Below are 22,513 nucleotides of genomic sequence, written 5' to 3'. Positions count from 1 at the left end.
GTTTGTTAGTCACACAACTGAAATGTTGACCCAAGCCAGAATGAAACATATTTCATCTGTTTCCCTCACCTGTTGCAGTGCCTCGTGAAAATGGTAGTGAAGATGATTCATGCCCCAGTCTTTCTCAGTGGTGCACCATGATCTCCACTTTTCTTTGTCAGTGCATAGAAAGGGAGTCCCAGGGCCACAGTGGATAACAGAAGATGTAGTTTGGCCATTGAGAGCTACCTAAATTAATTTTGAATTAAGCCTAAACAAAATTATTCAGCATTATTGAATAGAAACCCATTATGCACAGAAAAAATTACTTTTCATCCCCAATTTAGGACAATAATTCTGAAGTATCAGAATAAGCTCTGGTTAGAAATGTCAATCTGCACTCCAGTCTAGCTTCCTTTTTTTCATTTGCAGATATGATTTATGATTAACCTTTGTAGTGCTAAGGTTCTTGACTCGCCAGAAAAATAATGTTTCGTCTTGTTGTTGAGACTTGGAAAGGAATTGTACAAGCTATTTTGCAATACATGTATATACAGAAACTGCCCAATGCTATTTTGTTGTGCATGAGCTGAGCTGCACAGTGAAATCTTCATATCAAAACCTGTTTTGAATACAGTAAATGAACAATTACTAATAGCAGGCGATCCTTACTGAAGTGTTTCTATAATCAAGACATTATAAAAGACAATCTGGCAAAGCTAAGTTGATTTCTAGCCACTAATAAACCCAGCAGTGGTATTGTATCCATAATTCATGCATAGATGGGGCAGACAGGCACTAAATATATATTAAAAATGAAAATATATAATTGCATTATCATCTGGTTTGTTTTGCTTCCTATCCTCATTTTTAGGTCGGTTCTTTTTTGTGTTAGTTCATTTGTGTTCAGAAAGGCCTATTGTGTTCCAGTCTGACCACTGTTATAATACAGACCATAGAACTTCCCGAAGATAATTCTCAAGCATATCTTTTAGTGTAAAAAAAAAATGTTGATTTTAAAACTTTTTAGTGATGGACAAACTGCTATGACCCTGGGTGAATTGTTCCAATCGTTAATTACTCTGCATTAAACATGTACGCCTTACTTCCAGTTTCAGTTTATCTAGCTTCAACTTCCAGCTATTGGATTATGGTATATCTTTCTATGCTAGATTCTAGAGCCAATTCTTAAATATGTTTCCATATGTAATTACCTATAGGCTGTAGTCAAGTCACTCCTCAACCATCTCTTTAATAGACTAAATAGAAGACCTCCCTGAGTCTAATCCCTAGAGATAGGCCTATGCTTCAGAAGAGTGCCCAAGGCTGGCCCGTATGGGCAGATTCAGATTCCTGGGGCTCATTCAGTGAGGTTATAAAATTGTAGGTGTTTGGGGGTGGACTGAAGCCTGGGTGCTCAAAGCCAAATACTTTATACTGCAGTTGTCAAGCCCCTCAGTCTGAGCTCCAGGAGCCCAAATCAGCTGACGTGGGCCAACTGCAGGTATTCTGTTGCGGTGGAGACTTGCTCTATGAACCATGTTTTCTAATCTTTTAATCGTTCTCACAGTTTATTCTTGGAATCCTTTCCAGTTTGTCATTATCTTTCTTGAATTGTGGGCTACAGACTACCTCCAGTGCTAAATAAAGAGATATGCTAAACTTTACTACTCCTCAGGGGTCCCCTATTTTTGCATCTCAGGATCACATCAGCTCTTTCGGCCACACAATCGCCCTGGGACTTCATGTTCAGCGGATTATCTTACATGCCTCCCCTCCAGTTCTTCAGAGTCACTGCTTTCTAGGACAGTCGGCCCTTCTGTAAGGATAGGCTCAGTTCTTTGCTCTTGCTATGTATATTTGTATTTGGCTATATTAAAATGTGCATTGTTTGCTTCCACCCAGTTTACCAAGTGATCAAGATCACCCTGATTCAGTAACACATCCTTTTCATTACTTACCCTTGCTCTGTTTTTTTGGATCACTTGCATGTCCATAAGTGATCCCCCCTGCGGGCATCGAAGAAATATTAAAAACTGCAGGGCCAAGAAGTGATTGCTCTGGGATCTTACTGGATATGCACTTGTTCAGTGATGGCACCCTGTTTGCAGTTATATTTTGAGACAGTTGTTACACAGCTTTTAATTCATTTCAAGTGTGCTGTGTTAATTTTATATCATCCTAATTTTTAATCAGAATATCACGTGGTACCAAGTTCAGTGCCTTATAAGTTTTACATATGTTACATCAACACTGTTGCCCTCATCAAGCAAGCATATAATCTCATTTAAAAAGGATATGAAGCTAGTCTGACGTCTTATTCTTTAAGACTCCATGTTGATTAGCATTAATTACATTATTGTTTGAACATTTTTGAGTTGTCAATCACCTAGTCCATTGTCTTGCCCAGCCTCACAGGCATATAATTTTTCAGGTCATCCTATTTACCCTTTTGAAAAAAGGCAGAATATTGGATTGTTCCAGTTTTCTAGAATTTCCCCAATGCTCTAAGAATTATGGATATTCAACATTAGTGATGAAGTGAGCTGCTCAGCCAGCTTTTAACTTGGATGCAAGTTATCTGGCTTTGCTGATTAAAGAAGTCTGTTTTCAGTAGTTTGTTTCATATTCTCCAGAGTTACTAGTGAAATGGAGAGAGTGTTGCCATCATCATATGTGGTATGATTATACCTAAGTTCTCCCCATACAGAACAACACTTATCCTTTTGTGTATTATTATTGATAATTCTACCATTTCAAGCTAGCAAAGAACCAATATCATGGTCCTGCTTCTGTTTGTTCCTAATACAGTTTAAAAACTCTGTATTATCACTAACTCTGTTGGCCATAGATTTCTCATTGTCCTTTGGGTTCCCTGATCAATTTTCTGTAATTCCCAACTTCTCTTTTCTCTCAATTCTCATCTGTTTAGTCCTGTTTCCATTTGCTACATATTATTTTTAATAGAAGCCTTCACTTCCCACCACAAACAAGATCATTTTGACTTTCTAACATTACTAAATTTTTCCTCAGAACTTCATGTAGTCTTCTGATGACAATGTTTTGTTATGACTTTTAGCACTGTACCATACATACACATCATCCTACTGCAAGTTTCAATATACTATGCTTACAAATAGATGAAAAAATGACACTTTTCCACAAGGCGTTGGGTTTTTAAAGGAACCATGTTCAAGGGAATTAGACATTAGGCATTGAAATTCATGAGACTGACCTAAAGAGCTTGTGCAAATTTCAATTTATAACTGTTACTGGACAATTTTAACTAAAATAGCAGCAACACCTGGATGTAAAATTGAAATTATACCCTATTAAAGTGTATAAATACGAGTGCCTCACAGAGGGCAATGGGGGATGAGTGAGATGGTAGGGGCTGCATAAACACAAATTTTAAGTAAAGTGAACTGCTATTGTGGTATATACCAATTAATCTAGATTCCCCTTTCTTTTTTCATCAGGTCATTTGCAAATGCAATAGTGAAGGTCAGTGATTCTCCCAAATACCTTTAATCTATGCATGTTACCTGTATAATTTTTAAAAATGAGGGAAAATAGATCTGACATGAGTAAGCTATATGCATAACTGTTTATAGGTAGTTTTATTGTAGCATGCATTTAACTATATTAAATCCTTTTTGTAACTATTGATATATACCAAGAATATATAGCCTTCCTAGTGCCAGAACTAAGATGAAATGTTTTGTTTCAGATTGTTTCAGTGTTTAGCTTGTTCCAAGGTAAATGATACTGTTGAAATGGAGTTTATAGTCAAACCCCAAAGTTGTCTCCCTGCTCCCCTCAAGAATATATAAAATTATTTTCCACTGAAACTGGGCACAAGTTCTATTAAAAAAGTTTGAGTGTAGAAACTAGAAACCATCTATGTTGATAAGAATTGCAAAACAGAATGATATACATGAGCACCTCCGTGGAATATGAGAGAAGTTGTTTACTGCTGTTATAGCCTGCTATTTTTGAAGCAGATGAGACACCGTATGATTCAGATTGTGCTGGTCTGATAGGGTAGTGTACACATTTTTTGAACCAATTTAACAGTTTTTGGTAGAGGTGTGACATTTCTATTGACATACTTTAAATTGGAATAGTATCTCTAGTATGGATGAATTACAGGTATATAAAGGTGACTTATATCGGAATAACTTACTACTTCTGCCCTGTGGTAGAATCACCTTTTATTCTAGTATGACCACATTCACACTAGGGGCATGTACTATTTCAACTATACTGGCATAGTTTAAAATAGCACAATTCTTTGTGTAGACAAGATTTGAGCCAGACAACATTTTAAATATTCTCCTAGGAAAGAAGCAGTTGCTGGATTCATTTTTACCTGACTTAGGACACCTAGTGACCGAAACAGATATTGGCTGTGCCCTTCGGCAGGAGGTGAGACTTAAGTGAGGATACAAACTATGAAATGTGTGAAAAACGCAGTCAAGAAAAATAGATTAATAGATCATTTCTTCCTCTTTTCCTTGCTGTCTCTTTCCACTGTCTTCCCCTTTTCTCCTCCTTCCAACCTCTCCCTAATAAAACACCTCCATCTCTCCCCTGGCTCCCCCCAAAAAATCAACCAACCAACGCTGCAAAACAGGCGTTGAGGACTCTGAACTCTATGCTGGACAGTGTACCACGGGAGGAGAGAAGAAAATTTCCGATGTCTGAAGAGATGTGCTCGCTAACGTAAGTATTCATAAAGCAACTGGTACATTTGTTGTAGAAAGAATAGTGTTTAGTTATGTGGTGTAACTTGCTTTTCAACAATCTGGGGCTATAATCTTTAGAAAGAACACAGTCAGCGAGGAGCTGATGGATTGTAAAAGCAGGGATAGAAGTTGAAAGCTTTTCATTTTATTTTACTCAGGAGCATTTAGTTAGTGGCTGTACTTTTATTCATTTTTAAAGAAAAGTGTGTGTCTGTGTGTGTATATATATATTTACTGTCCATGTGGCTTTAATTGATTAAAATGGAAGGAAAAATATTAATTGATTTATGTTGTTTCAGGAAAGATCTTTCAAAAACAATTCTGGAGGTTGGTGGTAAGACACTATTAGCTATTATTTTCATGAATTAAAATTCTTTTTCCCCTGAACTCCTGTTAATGAATTGGTACTTTATTATAATTCATATTTTATTTTTTAACTTTTTGAACATGATTGTTGAGGCAGATTAAAAGTGAAGACAAAGTGCATTTTAGGTAACTAGAATCTTGCACCGAAAAGCTATTTATACAAACTTAAAAACATGCAAGTAATTAAAAAGTAGGAATACTTATACTGTGGTAAAGACTAAAAACTTACATTCAGTGGAAACTGAATGCGTAGGAGATCAGCTTCAGATGGTTTTATTTTGTTCTGCTTGCCTGGTAAGTAGTTGAAGAATGTATTTACCAGTTAACCTTTTAAAAATAAAACTTTCAAATTTCTTCTCTTGTGCCCAGTACAGTATCTAGCTTTTATCAAGTTAATCTAAATATCGCAGAGACTCTCTTTATAGTAAGAGCATTTTGAGGAATCTGTATTTGGCAGGTGAAATAACAGCCATAGAGAATTCCTGCAGGTGATGTTTTCTTTCCTTTTACTTCGGAGAGTGTCTCCAGATACTCATGGACAAGAGAGTTAATGGTGCTCAGTAACTGGATGAATTAAATGAAGTAAAGTAGTGAAGAAATGTAGTCTCATAAAGTCTCAAAATAGTTTGCGAAATTTTTGCATGACGGTTAGGCTTTTGTCATCCCTGAATCAAATTACTAGCTTGTTAGGATAAAATTTAGGACAATGGGCTGATATTAGTTAAAGAATCTTATTAACTTTCTCTTTTTTTGAGGGATGTTTTTATTCTTGTATTTATCATATGTAGATTATGACCTTCAGGTTGCTCTTTCGGAAGCACTTTGTAGACTGATAACAAAAAAATGGAGGGATGACCTTGTTCACAAATGGTTTGAAGATGAGTATCTCGCTGAAGCTTTCAAAGAGATAAAAGATAGAGAGTTTGAGACGGTAAGGGCTCTTATTTTGAAAACAAAACCTGGCAGTTATATACAAGGGTTAGTTTCATCTGGGCTTATTGTATAAAATTCCTGACAGTGTTGAAGAGATGTTCTAATGTCCTTGTGAGTAACCGGTTGAATTATATCATCACCTGCTATGTTAACAGAAGGTATTTTTCAGTAAGCAGAGAGATGCGAGAGGAATGTTTTATAGTGTTAGCTTTTTGAAAAAAAAACATAATAATTTTGCTTAAAATATTAAATACAAAATAGAACGAACCAGTTGGAATAGAGGTCAAAAGAACAAGTGGGGTGTGTTGTGCCTTGTCTTATCCTTCTTAAGACCAGACTAACTACACAGCAAAGTTACACTGATTTAGAACCAGATTCTCCCAACCTACTTCTTAAGTAGTCCTATTATGGGTAAGACGTGATTCACTGTGCATAATGTCTAATGACTGAAGCCATTTGAATCGCATCTGCTATTACATGTCTTCTCAAGCCTACAGCCAAACATATCATCTTACATCAAACCCCTCCTTTTGTTTTCTTGTAATTAAGACTTCTCCACATGTATTATATCATTCCAGAGTAGCCCAATTTATTCATCCTCAAAGCCTTATATCAGAGCTAAAATGCCCTTTCTCAGTACTAGAAAGTGAATGTACTAAAGGCAGTGACAACAGAAAGAGGAGAAGAGCATTCAAGAACACTCTACCTAGGCATGTAATATGCCCTCAATTCAGTGATGTCCTTATATGCCAGAAACATAAGTGACATCTATTTCTTCAAACAAAATTGCTCAAATAGAACATGAGTATAAATAACCGTGGGGAGCTGCTTTTATGTAAGAAGCAGCTTAGTGATAACAGTACAAGAAAACGGATCAGAAACCTAATGTGATACTGGTACATCTAATTTGGGTAGAGTGTTTTTTCTATAATGAGGTCAGATCCAACTCTGATGGTCTTCAATGGAAACTAGACTAATCCTCAATATATATTAGTTGGACCTGCGATATTAAACTAAGTTCTCTCCCTTTTGACTTGTTCCCCTTCTGTCAAGTGTTTCTGTTCTGATTTGTGTGGTTCCTATGTGAACTTCAACCAGGGTACTTGCACACTTGGGGGTACACTGAGGTCTTCCGGGGGTGCAGCAACCTATCTAAATACTTGCCTAGTTGTACAACAAGCTACATAAAACACTAGTGAAGTCAGCACAATTTAAAAGTGCATTCAGACACTGACTTTTTACTCCTTCACGTGCCTTATGCTGAAATGGAAGTACCATGTTTCTATTCCAATTAATTTATTTGATCATAAGGGCTACGTCTACACGTGAAGCCTACATCGAAGTAGCCTATTTCGATGTCGCCACATCGAAGTAGGCTATTTCGATGAATAACGTCTACACGTCCTCCAGGGCTGGCAACGTCGATGTTCAACATCGACGTTGCGCAGCACCACATCGAAATAGGCGCTGCGAGGGAACGTCTACACGCCACAGTAGCACACATCGAAATAAGGGTGCCAGGCACAGCTGCAGACAGGGTCACAGGGCGGACTCAACAGCCAGCCGCTCCCTTAAAGGGCCTCTCCCAGACACACTTGCACTAAACAGCGCAAGATCCACAGAGCCGACAACGAGTTGCAGACCCTGTGCATGCAGCATGAATCCCCCGCTGCAGCAGCAGCAGCCAGAAGCCCTGGGCTAAAGGCTGCTGCCCACGGTGACCATAGAGCCCCGCACGGGCTGGAGAGACAGCATCTCTCAACCCCCCAGCTGATGGCTGCCATGGAGGACCCCACAATTTCGACGTTGCGGGACGCGGATTGTCTACACGGTCCCTACTTTGACGTTGAACGTCGAAGTAGGGCGCTATTCCGATCCCCTCATGAGGTTAGCGACTTCGATGTCTCGCCGCCTAACGTCGAAGTTAACTTCGAAATAGCGCCCGACGCGTGTAGCCGCGACGGGTGCTATTTCGAAGTTAGTGCCGCTACTTCGAAGTAGCGTGCACGTGTAGACACAGCCAAGATGGTGGAAAGTCATCATGTTTTCAGTAGTAGTAGTAGTTTTTACGTGAGGTGTAACTTGGTGTGTAGAACAAATCTGACTCCTGAAAAGGGTACAGTTATCTGGAAAGGTCGAATGGCACTTGTTACAAGACCTCAGATTACCTCAGGACAGGGGTTGGCAACCAAAATAGAAATAAGAGCCATTTTTTTTCAATTTGGCAAAAGACTCAATAATTCAAGACCTGCAATACATTTGAATGTGAAAGAGTCCTTAATAAATGATGTCACAGTTTTTGTAACCCCTCTTTTAAGAACAGTGCACACACAGTGATTTGTAATGCGATGGACATTTACTGCAGGATATTCACAAATCTTTTACGTATTCTGTTTCTGCACACTTTAGGCATGCGTTTGTACCACTGTCTTCCCGACTTTCACTGCCAAACCTCCTCTCTCTCTCGAGGACGCTAGGAGGAATTATCCAACATTTCGAGATCGCATATTGTTTGCTCTTTAAATGAGTTGTTCATTGTAGGGCTTTTAGACATTTATTATTTATTGAAGATAACCAGAAGGGTGGTGTGGTTTTTTTGCTTTTTTTTCTTTGCAATCGTAGCATCAGGAGCTACAAAGTCCTTAAAGAGCCATACACAGCTCTGGAACTGCAGGTTGCAGATCTCTGCCTTAGGACCGTGTTTCTCAGCCAGTGGTATGCCTACCCTCAGGCATGCATGAGAGAAGTTTGGGGGTATTTTATAATTTTTTTTTAAAGGGGTACTTTATAAAAAAGGTTGAGAAACACTGGCTTTAACTACTCTGGGTTTCAATCATCTGAAGCTCCAATGATCCTGTCTGTGGTCTTCGTTACCACACTATAATTTGTCCAACAAATATGTAGCTTACCAAGCTAAACAGTAAGTAATCTTTCTTTTTCTTTTTTTTTTTTTTTTTTTTTTTAAACAACCTGTTCTTTGTTTTGAAGGACTGCAGAAAATTTCTCAATCAACTAAATGACAGACTTGGGGATAAGAAAAGGTAAGTACTCTGCTGTGAACACTGAATATAGTACCTGACCAGTTGTTTAGTCACAATGATTGGCAACTTACAAATACTGGCAAGAAAAATGCAAGCCTTTAGTTAAGGGATATGTAAATTGCTGCTTGGATGCTAACGAGTGTCTAATTAAACCCCTTTTACAGACCCTGGTATCTGCATTTATTCTGATGGGAAGGAAAACTTTGCCGCCTAAAAACTTGAACTCATTTATTCTTTTATGTTGAAAACACTCAGAAAGAAGTTAATGAAGTTAGGCTAGTCACAACGCTTTCTGAAAATTTCTTAGAAACTGCAGTGATGAGGGAGGTATGAGACCCTGAATAACTTAAAAGTATGGTCTGTTGCATTGATTCATGAAAGCTTACCCATATTGCAAAACCTATTTGGTTCTTTTAGCCTCCTGTCAATGCAGAGTGGCATCTATAAGGTTTTTTCTTTTAAATCTAGTCTTTTTTCTTAGTCCCATGTTAACAACCAATGTACTGAACTACTGATTCTTCTGTTATAAGATTTTGCTTACACTATTTAGATAGCCATAAACTATAGCACCGGAATAGTTTGCTCTGCTTTTTCATTCATCTGTACTCCTGTTAGTATTACTTTACTGCTGTTTATAAATAAAGAGGTTTTTGATTGTTTTAAATTTCCATTCTGACTTGTGTTCTAGAGCAATTTACTATGTTGAAATACACTTCTTTTACAGAGTTTATTCGCTTCCGTGTATGTCTGCTTTTGCTGATATGGAGCCGGTACGTGGTTTTTATATGCTGGTGACAAGTGTGAGGGGTAGCCACATTAGTCTGTTTTAGCAAAACAACGAGGAGTCAGATGCATCTGACTAAGTGGGCTGTAGTCCAGGAAAGCTAATGCCCAAATAAATTTTAGTCTTTAAGGTGCCCCAGGACTACTCTTTGTTCCTTACACTATTACTACAGCTAATAAAAGTGGACAAAATAACTTATTAGAGTAAAAGATATTTAGTTCTACTTTATCTTACGTGTGTGAAGGGAGTGTTCCTGCACATACTTGCTTTGCTAAACTGTTGGTCTATGACTACGCTAGAAGCATATGTCAACAGAAGTTATCGTCGATGCAGAGAAAAGTCTCAACAGAACCTCTGTCAGCAGATCGCATCTACATCTATACACAACTTGGTCTGTCGACAGAGAGCTGCCAAACTGCGCTGCCCTGTGGTGACAGAAAGCAGAATGGCAACTCTGCAAACAGGGCTGCCCAGCAACTGGAAGCCCTCTCCATCAACAGAAGAGTCTACACTGCATGCCTGTCAACAGAACTCTGTCAACAGAGTGTTAGGCCTCAAATTTCTGAGGGATAAGTCTGTCAAGGCAAATGCAGAGTTCCGTCGAGACTCTGTCCACAGAATGATTTCTGTGTGCAGATGCTCCGTGAGGTATGTCAACTGAAGGCCTCTTCTGTTGACAAAACGCTCTAGTGTATACCCAGCCCCTTCTGTTGACAGATGCTTCTAGTGTAAACACAGCCTGATTGTAGACGCTCCCTGAGTTCTGTCGACAGGCACATGGGAGTGTGCTCTTCAGAAGGTTATCATACTAAACCTGGGAACTGTGTCTACACTTGATAAAGTTACCATATTTGAGCTTTCAAGACTTCAGGTACACTCCATACTGATACGCTTCCTCTCGGGGTACCAGTGTTTATCAACTTATGCATATTAAAGTGTTCTAGTATATATGGCACATTAATACAACGTGAGCTGGTAGGTACTCATACAGAGACACTCCCACGCAGGGATATCTCCTTTTTTGAAAGTTCAGACATGGTAACCCTAAGACTTGCACTTGACTGACAAAACTTTTGTTGTTCATGAGTGCTTAACTCCTCCCCCATGAACAACAGTTTTGCCATAGTAAGCGAAAGTGTAAATATGGCTTTGTAAGCAGGAGCTCTCTGCTGCCAATAACATAAAATCCCCTTAATGGTGGGTGGAGGTATTTTGTTGACAAATGCTGTTCATGCACGCTGACTTTCGAGCCATAGCTAAAAGCTGCATAATGTATGTTAAACTTTTGTAGTTCAGCACCCTTGGGACCTGGCTGGTGCCAAACCAGCGAATTTGCCAAACTGCAGGAGGTCAATATTGGCTAGAACAGTGGTTCCCAACTTTTTCCACTTGTGTGGACCCTCAGTCACTTCTCCCATGGGTCCATGAACCCCAGTTTGGAAACCACAGGTCTAGCAGCATTACCAACACTTCCATTGCACATTGGGTTCTTAGTTCTAATTTACCCCTAAATGTCTTTTAAGTAACAGCACGGAAAGCTGAGAGCCAGGATTCGTGGCTATAAACACCGTAACTGTATAGCTTCTGCTTAATTGAACATTGCAGAAACTTAAAGGAAACACATTTGACTGCTAGAAACTTATTTTTTGATCAGAGTCTAGTGAGACTTAACCACTCTGTCTATAAACTTTATGGGACCACAGGAAACTTGGTTACATTAATGATAGCTGGATGACTACTTAACAAAATCATGCCAGACCGGAGGTTCAACCTATATAGACATACCCTCTGTAACAGAAGTTTTAGTCTGAAGATAGTACCATCAACTCTGCTTCATAAGCACTGACAAGTTTATAGGACACTCCAAAATCTAGAATAAAACAATTGCATAGTAGTTGCTTCAGTCTTCGGTAAACGCTGTTTTCCCTTGGCTGGTGCACAGTGATTTTTGGGTCTTGATGCTGTTGTAAGGCAGTTACAGCTAGCGAGTCACCTATTGATAGCATTTGGAAGCAAATTTAATTGCTCATACTAAGGATAATTTATTTCTATTTAATCCAGTTAACATAGCTCAGGAAAATGGCACCATATTATTGTATGGACTTTTCTAGAAATAAAGAACAAAGTATGTTATATTTTTTTAAGGTGAAGAAGCCATCTGATGAGAAACTGGAGGAGTTCTGGATTGACTTCAATGTTGGAAGTCAGTGTGTGTCTTTCTACATAGAAAGCACTGAGGTAAAACTATCCTCTAATTACTTTTTGATTAGACTAAAACAGTTGAAGAGAATTCACTCCCAAATCCTTTTTAGGGTGCTCTTTGGGACTCCGTGAGGCTGCCAGTGGAAATGGTCAGTAGTTACAGTCTGCGAGGTAAGATGATAGAAAGTTCATTCTCTTTACAATCAAAAATACCCAAAAGAAACTGCAGATTTATAGTAATATCTTACACTGAACTTCCAAATATTCTACAAGATCACAGTTGCCAAGTTGTCAGCTGCACACATACAACAATTTGCGATGTAATTTGAGGTTGAAATGCTAACTTACAGCTTTTACTGTGCTTTTATTTTATGTTAAGCAATATATTTAAAAAGTGAAATTAAATTCCATTTACTCCTGTAATAACAAAGTGTGTCTTTTAAAGTATTTATAGAAATACCTTATAATAGTATTTAAGTATTCTGCATAAACCCAAATATCTTCTGTGAATACCAGTCATTCTTCCCCATAGGACTAAAGCAGTAATAATTGAATCAATGGAAAGACTTGTGATGGGTTGCAACCCCCTTGAGATTGTCATCTGATGTGCTCAGACACCATTGAGTCTGCTTGTTCTGTGAAAGCCTGGGCACCCTGCAGTCCTGTCTTGCTGAGCATGTCTCTCCAGCCAGCTTCAACAACAGACACACATCCATGCCCTTCTGATTGTAGTATAGACAGCAGACAAAACAAACAAGGGACAAATCCTCAGCCCACAGATATAGAACCCCCCTGGGAGCTGAACCCAAAATAAAGCCACCTTATGCTGCATAGAGATGTATGCAGGTTGGACCTTCCTGATCCAGCACGCTCAGGCCAGACTGGTCCCAAACAAGGGAATTTGCAAAACCAGGGGTGGTCCCCTGCTTCCAGCCCCCCAGCTTGCCTCTGGCTCCACTTCCAGACCCCATGGAAACCTTGCCACTAGCTGCAACCAGGCTGTCTGCCAGGTAGCCCTAGCTTCACTGCCCCTCCGCTACTCCCAGACTGCTGCTCCCTGGCCCCAGTGTTAGTTCCCACCTAGTCCCTTCTCTGGGCTCTCTGGCCCTGCTGGTCCATGGATGTTATCAGAGCAGAGAACGCTGGATTTCAAAGGTGCAATCTATACAGTGTAAGCTCAGGAATTTCACCCTCTTTCTCAATGTAGAGAGAGATGCACAGACTTCTCCCCCCAACCCCATGTTACAATAATTTTCACTGTGTTTATTAATAAACAAAAAGAATATTATTAAAAGTAAAAAGTAGGTTTTAAATTGTCATAAGAGATAGTACACTGAACAAAGTAGGTTACTATGCAAACTAAAACAGTGCATATAACTAGTTTCTTTAGTGCATTAATCTTAGCTGATATGTTTAATTAGTACCTATATTATCTCGCCCTAACAGTTGTTCCTAAAATCTTCTTCCTAGAGCAGACGTCCTTCAGGCTTGGGCCCAGTCCCTTCCCCTAGTTCAGTCTTAAATGTTTCTAGGAGTCATCTTCAGTGAGATTTCAGGGGAAAACTAATAACCCGGATCACCACGCTCTCTCCCTTAAATAGGAATTGCGTGAGGCAGGAATCCTTTGTTCCAAGTTGGACACCTTCCAGCTTCTCATGGAAAAGTACAGAATCCAGGATGGATTCTGCCATCAAGTGACATGATCACAAGTTGTTGCAGTGCCAGAATCTATTTCTTACAGGCTGATTCTAATGTTTATCAGAAAACCAAGTTCTCACACAGTTCCTTGTCTCTTGCTAATGTGCCATTAGCTCTGTGTTTGGATTCTTCATTGTTGTGCCTGTTGGGTTGGTAATAGGCTTTTTCCAAAATGAACACATTGCTAATAAATTTGTAGTAATAAGTCAATATTCCTCACTTCAGATACAAAAATGATAAATGCATATGAATAGGACAATCATTCTGTAATCCGAGCCTTTCCAATGATACCTCACATGAAGTATCTCACATAAAGCCTATTCCAGTGATGTCTTATAAGCATACTCCATAAAAGAATATGGAATGCCCAGTTAAAGACTCCTGGGATGGAAAGTGGGCTAGAAAAGGCTTTTTCAAAGGCTGTCCTAGCAAAAGGTACGTTTAAATATCTGCTCTAGTGGTTTCTGTTCAGCATGGGGGAACAGAGATCAAATATGTGCTGGGACAGAGGATGGGGAAGTGGAAAGCCACAATGAGGTACTAGGTGCTACAGTTTGGCTACGCAGGAGACCGGGTTGCAGAGAGGGGTCATAGAAGCTCTGTAACATTCTGTATGGTGTAGACCTTAGCTCCATGAGGGCAGTGTCATCTGTATGTGCTGGTTGGTTTATGGAGAGGTCCAGGTCAGGGTACAGTTGTAGAGCTTTTACCTTGTGAAAAGACAAGGGTAAAACTCTGCTCATGCTCTACATCTCTTTGCTTTTTAAAAGAATGATTCTTCTGGCGTGGAACATGGCATGCAAATTATTTCAGTGTGATATTGAAACATTATTTAATTCTAAAGCAGTGTTTAATTTCCTTTTTTTAAAATAGAGGATAATGGAGAAAAGATAGTTAAAATTTACATGAAGAACCCTACTATGGTCAATGGTAAAGAAGTAACAAAAGTTAAAATACACTTCAGTGCCAAATATGATATTTTAAATATACTCAGCAAAGTTCTGGGAGAAGACAAAATGATGGCAAGTATTAGTTTTCTGATTTTATTAGATAACCATTCACAATTGTAAAACTTAACGTCTTGTTTCATTTTTCAGACGCTCTGGTTGAAAGTTTATCTAGCCCTGAAAGATGCCAGCTGTTAGATTTAAGCAGAGAAAGAGAAAAAAGTGTTTATTCTGATGCTATGGAAAAATCTTTCAAGCCACTTTAACCTAGCAGGAGGTCTTTTTGTTAGCATGTGCTACGTCTACATTAGTGGAGGCTATGCATGGGGTGGTGGGGGGGAACAGAAGAGTCACATGACCCTCCCCAAACTTCACAAGGGAGTAAGGGGCCAGCAGGGACAAAGCTGGAAGAGGAGGCTTGTGGCCTGAGCATTTCCTCCTCCTCCATCCACAAGGCCCAGCTGCTGCACTCTCCTAGGCAGCCTCCAGTCATGCCGCTTGGGGGAGCAGGGATTAATGCTGTGTGGCACAGTGCACTGTAGTGGGACAAAGGCTCTCCTCTCTGCCCCCTCTTCTCCCCCGTGTACTGTGCTGGAATGGAAGAGGAGGAGGCGGCAGAGTGGCCGCGCTCTCCTGAGTCTCAGGCAACCTCCAGCTCTGCTGTCTGGGATGCTGCTTGCTGGCCAGTGCAGCACAGCTGGATGGAGAAGCACGCACATGCGCGCGCGCGTGCACACACAGGGCAACGTGGGATGAGGAGAGTGGCTCGGTCTCCACGCCCCACGTTATGGGCTCTGTGTGTGTGTGAGCGAGGGAGGTTCTGTGCGAGGGGTGGGGAGGAGTGACATGGTGATGTCACATGGGGTAGTTATGTGGCTCCCTTTCCATTAGTCACCTCAGTACACTGGAGAGTTTTGCTGAAATAGTTAAACCAGCAAAGCCTTTGTAGGATAGACTAGTCTTTAATCTTCTGTCCTAGAAATTTAGGTTGTGTTTACCTGGCCTTCCACCAGAATATTGGATACGAACTCAAATTAATGCTACATTGCAATGCTAATGACTGCGCTTGTATAGATTTCTGTAATTAAATGTTCCTTCTCCTTCTAATGTTCACTGACATGTAAATTAGATGACGTAGTAGTTTGACCAAAAGGGAAGACATTCCTCGCCCCTTTAAAAAGTTTCTTTCTAATGCCATGGTGTCTAACCAGTTCTGAAACCACCCTAGGGGCTATCACTATAGGGAGCTAGCGACATTATATTTAGTGTTCAAGCCAACTAATTACACTGAAGCAGCCAAATAGCCATATAGCTATGTATGTCTAGCAGCTAGCATGTTGGACACCATGTTTTTACTGCCTAAAAGAGTGGCTGGTTTTATAAGGTGAGGCCTTGAGCTATTCTGGCTGCCTAATAACGGATTTGTTTGACTGTATACATGATTCAATACTAGTATTTAAGTTTATGCTATTACTTTGAAGTACATTCTATTGAGATAACTGGGCAATCTGCAAATAAAAATATATTTTCCTATGCGCTAATAGTGTAAAGTAGACCATGACATGCAAACTGGGAAAAGAGAAGCTTGTGGGTTCTGCAAAATTCAAATGAAAAGTAGCTCCCCCCCACATCCCTGAAGAACTGTGATCTCACACTATAAACTAATGAAATGCTATGGGCAGGGAAAAGACTTTGGTCTTTTAAGTACTTGGGAGAAACTCACATTATGGGGTCAGCTGAAGTATGTAAATTCGGAAGGAATAAAGATGTAGTGAATGAGTATACTTTTATCCTTGCAGCAGAGTAGATAATTCCAAACTATTAACTGCAGTAAGTACGTTATATGCTACTAATGTTGTTCAGTGCTTTCTTACCTAAAGTATTTCTGTATGGGAAATTGGCTTATTTTTGGATAAAGAATTGGGTTTTTAAGCATAATAATGTTAGATTAGTTTACACGAACAGGTCACGACTGACAGAGAAGAGACTGTCATCACTGAGGAACAAACGGAGCAAAATGGACCATGTGAGTATTTTTTTCCCCAAAACCACCCATTTCCTGTAGTTGAAGCAGCTCTAGGAAATAGGAATGACACCAGACAATTACATAATCTCCAGAGAGTAGCAGCAGCTGTAGAAACTTTAATTTAAAGCAGGGGAACTGACAGACATCCTGGGCTCTGGGCAAGGTGGTGGAAGACCTGGATGTGTGCTCCTGGAAATGTGGGGGGGGACATCAGGGAGAAGGGGCAGGGCTGGGGGCAGTCAGCCTGAAGAATGCCACATTGGCTTCCCCTACCCACCCGCCAGCCCTGAGAGTTGTCCAGAATGCTCTGTGTGGTGCACCGGCGATGATTTAAACAAGCTGGGGTTCCAGCCTCTGCCACTGCCCCTGTGATAGCAGCAGCTGGGAGCTCTGAGCTCTCCTGAATCACTGGACCCAGGAAAAGTGTCCCCTTTATCTCCCTAGCCCCCACGCATCAGTGGGCCTGGTTTAATGAAACTTCTTAGATGCTCTTCCACAGTGACCAAACCTTTAGCAGTGGGAACTGAGGTACTGCAGCTGAAGTCATACAGCTGTGTTGTAAAGGTCTCAGGGCAGATAGCAACATTAATGAAGAGGATCAGAATTGCAAACAGGGTTTAGTAGCTGAAGTAGAACGTATGCCTTAAAACTATCTCTGAAAAGGAGAAGATTCAAATATGAAGCCTTAGCATTAAGGTTTAAAATTTAAGTTTCTGTGAGTGAAGAGATGACTAAAACTTTCTGGAGTTGCTTGGGTGACTTTGGAAAGTAAGTGAACTTTTGAAAGATTCCCACAATCATCTTTGATAAGAACACTAAGTGGTCTTGGGGCTTTCTTTTGTTTCCAGAGGTGCAATGCTTTTTTGCAATTCTTATGATTTTAAAATAGTTTCCTGCCTTGGAGTTATTTAATGATGCTGAGGCGAGTTTACTTTCAAATTAAATCCTAGTTACAAACTGTGAAACTGAAGAATACCTAATCAAATCATAAAACTGTACACTCTTCATAACTCAGTTTGAATATCAAACCCATGGGATGGCTAATTGTTTTGGCTGGTGATAGTCCTAATTTGACTTGCTGATTTTTTTTTTTTGTTTGTGTATATTATACAGCCAAATTCAGAAATAATGTTAGTAGCTAAACATTGGAAAATTGGAGCTTATCTCGACAAGTAAACTACAGCATGTTAAAAGACTGATGTGATGTCAAACTAACCTCTTCATGACATTTTTGTAGGTGGTATTGACAGCAGCAAACTCCATTTAATATCACCTGGGCTTGGGTAAAATCCCTAGTTTCTGCAGGGTACACCACAACCTCCTGATAAAATGTTAAACGTGACGTGTCCTTGTGCATGCTAACCACAACGGACCTAACATGACCCAGTTTTCTAATAATGAGAAGCCTTTGATGTAATTAGATACGACGATGGGACACACTATTGTCACTGCAGTATGCAGGAAAGTGTCAGGCACAGGAAGCACCACAATTCTGTCTTGTATTTTTTGGACTGCTTTTTTTGTCCCAGGATATCCCCTAACTACCCCCATTCATGTGATCTCTGGATTTAATCAATAAAGTGTGCAGCAAACCTCTTATGCAGTGCTCTTCTTCTCATTTATATACATTGCAATGTAAAGGCAACTCCTTACTTTCCTGCTAGCTTAGGTGATGCAGTGATGCCACAATTACAGTAAACCCTGGATTAAAAGGACTAATGAGGGGGAGAGGTGTGCATAAATCCTGAAAGTCTGTTAAATCCGAGAGTTTACCGTATGATGGTGCGCTGACTTTGCCAGCCCCGAGCTGCCTGCACTCTTCCCTGAGCGCGGCATCTTCTCTGGCCCCAGCAGCAGACCCAGCCACTCTGGAGCACCAGGTGGCAGCAGCTCTGGTGAGTCACCAGCATTTACAGTAGTGTACTTTCTTTTGCGGGGGGGGCGAGTAAAGGGACCTACGCCAGCCTTGTTTCTGATGTCTGCTGAACTGCAGTCTGCTGTATCGAGGGTTTACTGTAGCACAGCACATCAGAAATACATGTTCCTGCATACTGTAGTGTCAATACGGGGGAAGACAATAGAGATCCAGTAGCATATTTTGGCTACGAAAGCGAAAAAGCAGTCCAGTAGCACTTCAAAGACTAACAAAGCACTTCAAAGACTAACAAAATAATTTATTAGGTGATGAGCTTTCATGGGACAGACCCACTTCTTCAGACCATAGCCATACCAGAAGAGACTCAATATTTCAGGCACAGAGAACCAAAATTAGTAATCAGGGTTGACAAATCAGAAAAATTATTATCAAGGTGAGCAAATCAGAGAGCAGAGGGGCAGAAGGAGGGAGTGGAGGGTTCATATATCTTTGTTACTGAACATGATCGAGAAGGCTATAGTGTGCTCTTCATGTTTTTCTAGAAATACAGAATGTGAACAATCTACGTATTCAGATATTCTTTCTCAAATTACTGTTTTACAGTAACAGCTCGTGAGTCCATCTACTTGCAGTGGAAGAAAGATTCTGCAAACACTGAAAAAACAGACTCTTTATCTGACATCCTGACGTCTCAATATAGTGATCAATCAGTAAGTAGTTACCATAAACATCAGTGTTAGGATCTTCTGTAGAAATGTAAATGTTTCTCCACACCGTTTATACACATGCTGTGCAGAACATTTGGATGTGCTTCAGTGACTTAGGTTTTGAGGTCACTAGGGCCATTTTTGAAAGTTTTAGCCAGGCTTTCCAAATCTCACAGCTGTCAGAGGAAGGTAACATTTCCTTCCTCCTCCTGCCTCATCTTTTTTTTTTTTTTTTTTAAATATGAAGACTTTACTGCCTCTCAGATCATAAATGTAGCCATAATTCAGTCACACAGAGCAGTACATAAATAAATGTTGTTGTCATGTGCATATCATGTTAATGCTATCATATCTCAAACCAGCATAAAACTAGTTCTGGTATCACTACAAGCATGGGAAGCCAACAGACTGAAACTGAAGATGTGATGCTAAGCCAAGGTCAGGCATGATTTCTTGTAGTTGCTAAATGTCATTCATGTATAACACTTGTGTTTGGTTTTATAGACCTGTACAGATACTGATTTATCTCTGTTAAAAATTTCAGAGTACGTGGCTGCAGTTTCCCAAACTCTTTCAGCAAAACAGTCTGAAACACCATCACCCAAACCAAATGATAAAACAAGGTAAGGACTTTGGAGAATAAAGATCGTGTCCAAAAGAGTAAAATTTCCTTAGGTGCTTTGGTATGTTCCTGTTTAACAAGTCATCCAGAACTTAGTTGTTACAGGTCAAAACTGGTATTTACTACATTGAACTCTTTTATATCTGGCCACGTGTTATCTGGAACTTTCAAATAACCAGCATTTTTACCCGTAAGTAAACTTTAGTTACATTTTCCATAAGTACAGTCTAGTGAAAGTAAATACAAATAAATACAGCAAATAGTTTATAGTGTACAATACTGCTGTTGTTGGTAAACCATTCTGCATATTTTTTTAATATCTAATCTTTTTTCTTTAGTATTATGCATTGCTAGGTATACCTCTCTATTATTCAGAATATTTGAATATCCAGCAACCTCCAGGTCCTGGGACTGCTGGATATGAAAGATTTAATGTTCTATAAACTTGACCGTGAGGTATGGCTGCAGCCTTTTCCCTTCAGAGTTATGGCTCCTGGATTTACCTATAACAGTGCCTGCTGCCTCCATTCCAGGAAACCCTCATAGCTCAGAATACAGCGGGATTGTCTATTGGGAAAGTATTTAACATACAATCTCAAAGAGAAATGTGCCCAAAAACACCAGAAAAACATCTATCACAATTTCCCAAATAATAAAACAGTAACTGGAGTTTTATTAAATATGTGGACCTTAGAATAAGGGAGAGTGGCAAGAAAGATTAATGTAAAAAAACAACAACACACAACTCTACTTCTCCCACCATTTTCAGTCAAAACAAACTATACTGTGCTCCCACCCAGCAATTGTCAAGATAAATAGTGAATTTAGGCCCGGTCTCTGAGTGGTGCAGTACAGCTTAAAACAAAATAGCAAAATAAACACACGAGCATTCTAACAAAATATCCGCAACAAGGATAGCAAGATACCCTTGTGACTGTCTAGTTTGGATTCCAATATGCTGTTAGCTTGGCTCTTGATAGCCGACCTGTGATGCTCCTTGGCTTCCTGGGCTTCTCATCTCTGTGGAGGTGACAGTATTCACTACAACAATGTCCCTACAACCCCAAAAGATTTTTTTAATACGAAATGTAGAGGATAGAAGGCTTCTCCTTAGCTGTGAAGTTTTTCCTCCCTGCTACGCAGCAAACACAGTCAAAAAACATAAAGTAAAATCAAGTTTATTCTCTGTGAGTTCTGGATTATGGTTGGCTCTGGTAGTGTTAGCCAGTTCTGTCTCTATCCTAAATCCTAAACAGCTTGGCAAATGGAGACCTGATGCTCTGTTGCCTTGCTTCTGTAGTTCAGGAGTGAGTCCACTAGAGTTCTGTAGTATTTCAGGTGCATAATCTCTGAAGGAGTTACACTACATTAATGGGAAAGGGGCTGGGGGAGAAGCTGTAGCAAAAAAGTTTTATAATCAGGACTCCTGGGTACTATTCTTGCTCTGTTAATGGCGTGCTCTGACCTTACCTGCCATTCTTGGATTAAATTAATCTCAAAAATTGGTCAAATACCTTGTGGTAAAGATGTAAGTGTTCTAATGGGGTTTTGGGTTGTTTGGTTGTAAGTAGATATATAATCACAGCTTTCTCTCCACCATGTAATTACAACGAATTGAATCCAACTATAGTACTTAGTTATCCCCTCTTTCTTAGCCAATGTCTATACTAGCCCGGAAGATTGACCCGCTCAGGTTTGGTCTTCCAGGGTTTGATTCCGTGCATCTGGTATGAACGTGTGAAATTGGCCTCACAGGGTTGCAGTCAACCTCTGTACTCCTCATGAGATGCAAGGAGTTGGGGATAGACAGGAGAAACTCTTCCATTGACCTTCTTCAGTAGAGATGGCCAAGTAAGCCAAGCAGTTATGTTGATTCTAGTAGTCAACTTTGCCTAGTGTAGGCATAGCCTTAGTGGTGGTACAGAATAGTATTTCCTTCGTTACTAGCTTCCACTGGTGTTGGAAATGAACAGTTCTCTCCTCTCTTCCCCCAACCTTTTATTGCATTGGAGATAACAGTGCTATTGACTTACATTGTCACCACACTTGTTTTAACTGGCTTTAAATTGGTGGTAATTTAGAACTGTTCTCTGACCCTTCTGTTGCTTTATAGTGAGCCACCTAGAGAAGAACAGGCAGATGTCCAAGTTGTAGATGAACATTCCCCAAAGGTATGCCTGTCTTGAGACAGTTTTACATGCACAATTTTTCTTCTAGTGCTTCTTTTCCCCATTTTTTCCTCCTTCTCTGCACAGTAGAAAAACTAAATTGGAATATTAGAAACGTTTTTTATGTACTGAGATGGAATGGTGCTTGGCACAATGATATCCAGGCCTGTGACTGGGGCTCCTCCTGAGTGTTATCAGAAGCCAAATAATAAACTATTGCCTCTTTGCCTGTTCTTTCACCTTTGCAATGCAGGGAAGAAATGATGATAAAGAACCTAGAAACCTTAGCCACAATCTTCAAACAGCCCCAAATAAAATATGTAAAGAGAAGTACGCTGATAGTCAAACCCTTTTGAAAAGACACCTGTGTGAATCAAGCTGCTTCTATCTGGACACCTAACCAAAACTGATGCTTG

General features: G+C 39.9%; 1 protein-coding gene across 1 annotated transcript in view; it reads left to right on the top strand.

Moving 5' to 3' along the window:
- The window catches only part of SYCP2L (synaptonemal complex protein 2 like), a 56,887-nt gene that overhangs the window by 6,672 nt on the left and 27,702 nt on the right, over positions 1–22,513 (top strand). Inside the window, exons 6-20 of the mRNA XM_074985460.1 lie at positions 3,459–3,483; positions 4,322–4,407; positions 4,616–4,704; positions 5,027–5,061; positions 5,882–6,024; positions 9,015–9,067; positions 9,792–9,837; positions 11,997–12,089; positions 12,164–12,224; positions 14,625–14,773; positions 16,664–16,724; positions 19,204–19,310; positions 19,670–19,745; positions 19,852–19,930; positions 22,043–22,100. Of these exons, the coding sequence (XP_074841561.1) occupies positions 3,459–3,483; positions 4,322–4,407; positions 4,616–4,704; positions 5,027–5,061; positions 5,882–6,024; positions 9,015–9,067; positions 9,792–9,837; positions 11,997–12,089; positions 12,164–12,224; positions 14,625–14,773; positions 16,664–16,724; positions 19,204–19,310; positions 19,670–19,745; positions 19,852–19,930; positions 22,043–22,100 (1,161 nt within the window). The remainder of the gene's footprint in view (positions 1–3,458; positions 3,484–4,321; positions 4,408–4,615; positions 4,705–5,026; positions 5,062–5,881; positions 6,025–9,014; positions 9,068–9,791; positions 9,838–11,996; positions 12,090–12,163; positions 12,225–14,624; positions 14,774–16,663; positions 16,725–19,203; positions 19,311–19,669; positions 19,746–19,851; positions 19,931–22,042; positions 22,101–22,513) is intronic.

Source organism: Carettochelys insculpta, chromosome 2 (assembly GCF_033958435.1).
Source record: "Carettochelys insculpta isolate YL-2023 chromosome 2, ASM3395843v1, whole genome shotgun sequence".
Lineage (NCBI taxonomy): Eukaryota > Metazoa > Chordata > Testudines > Carettochelyidae > Carettochelys > Carettochelys insculpta.
The sequence above is the reverse complement of the archived record's forward strand: the minus strand, read 5'-3'. Positions and strand labels throughout refer to the sequence as shown.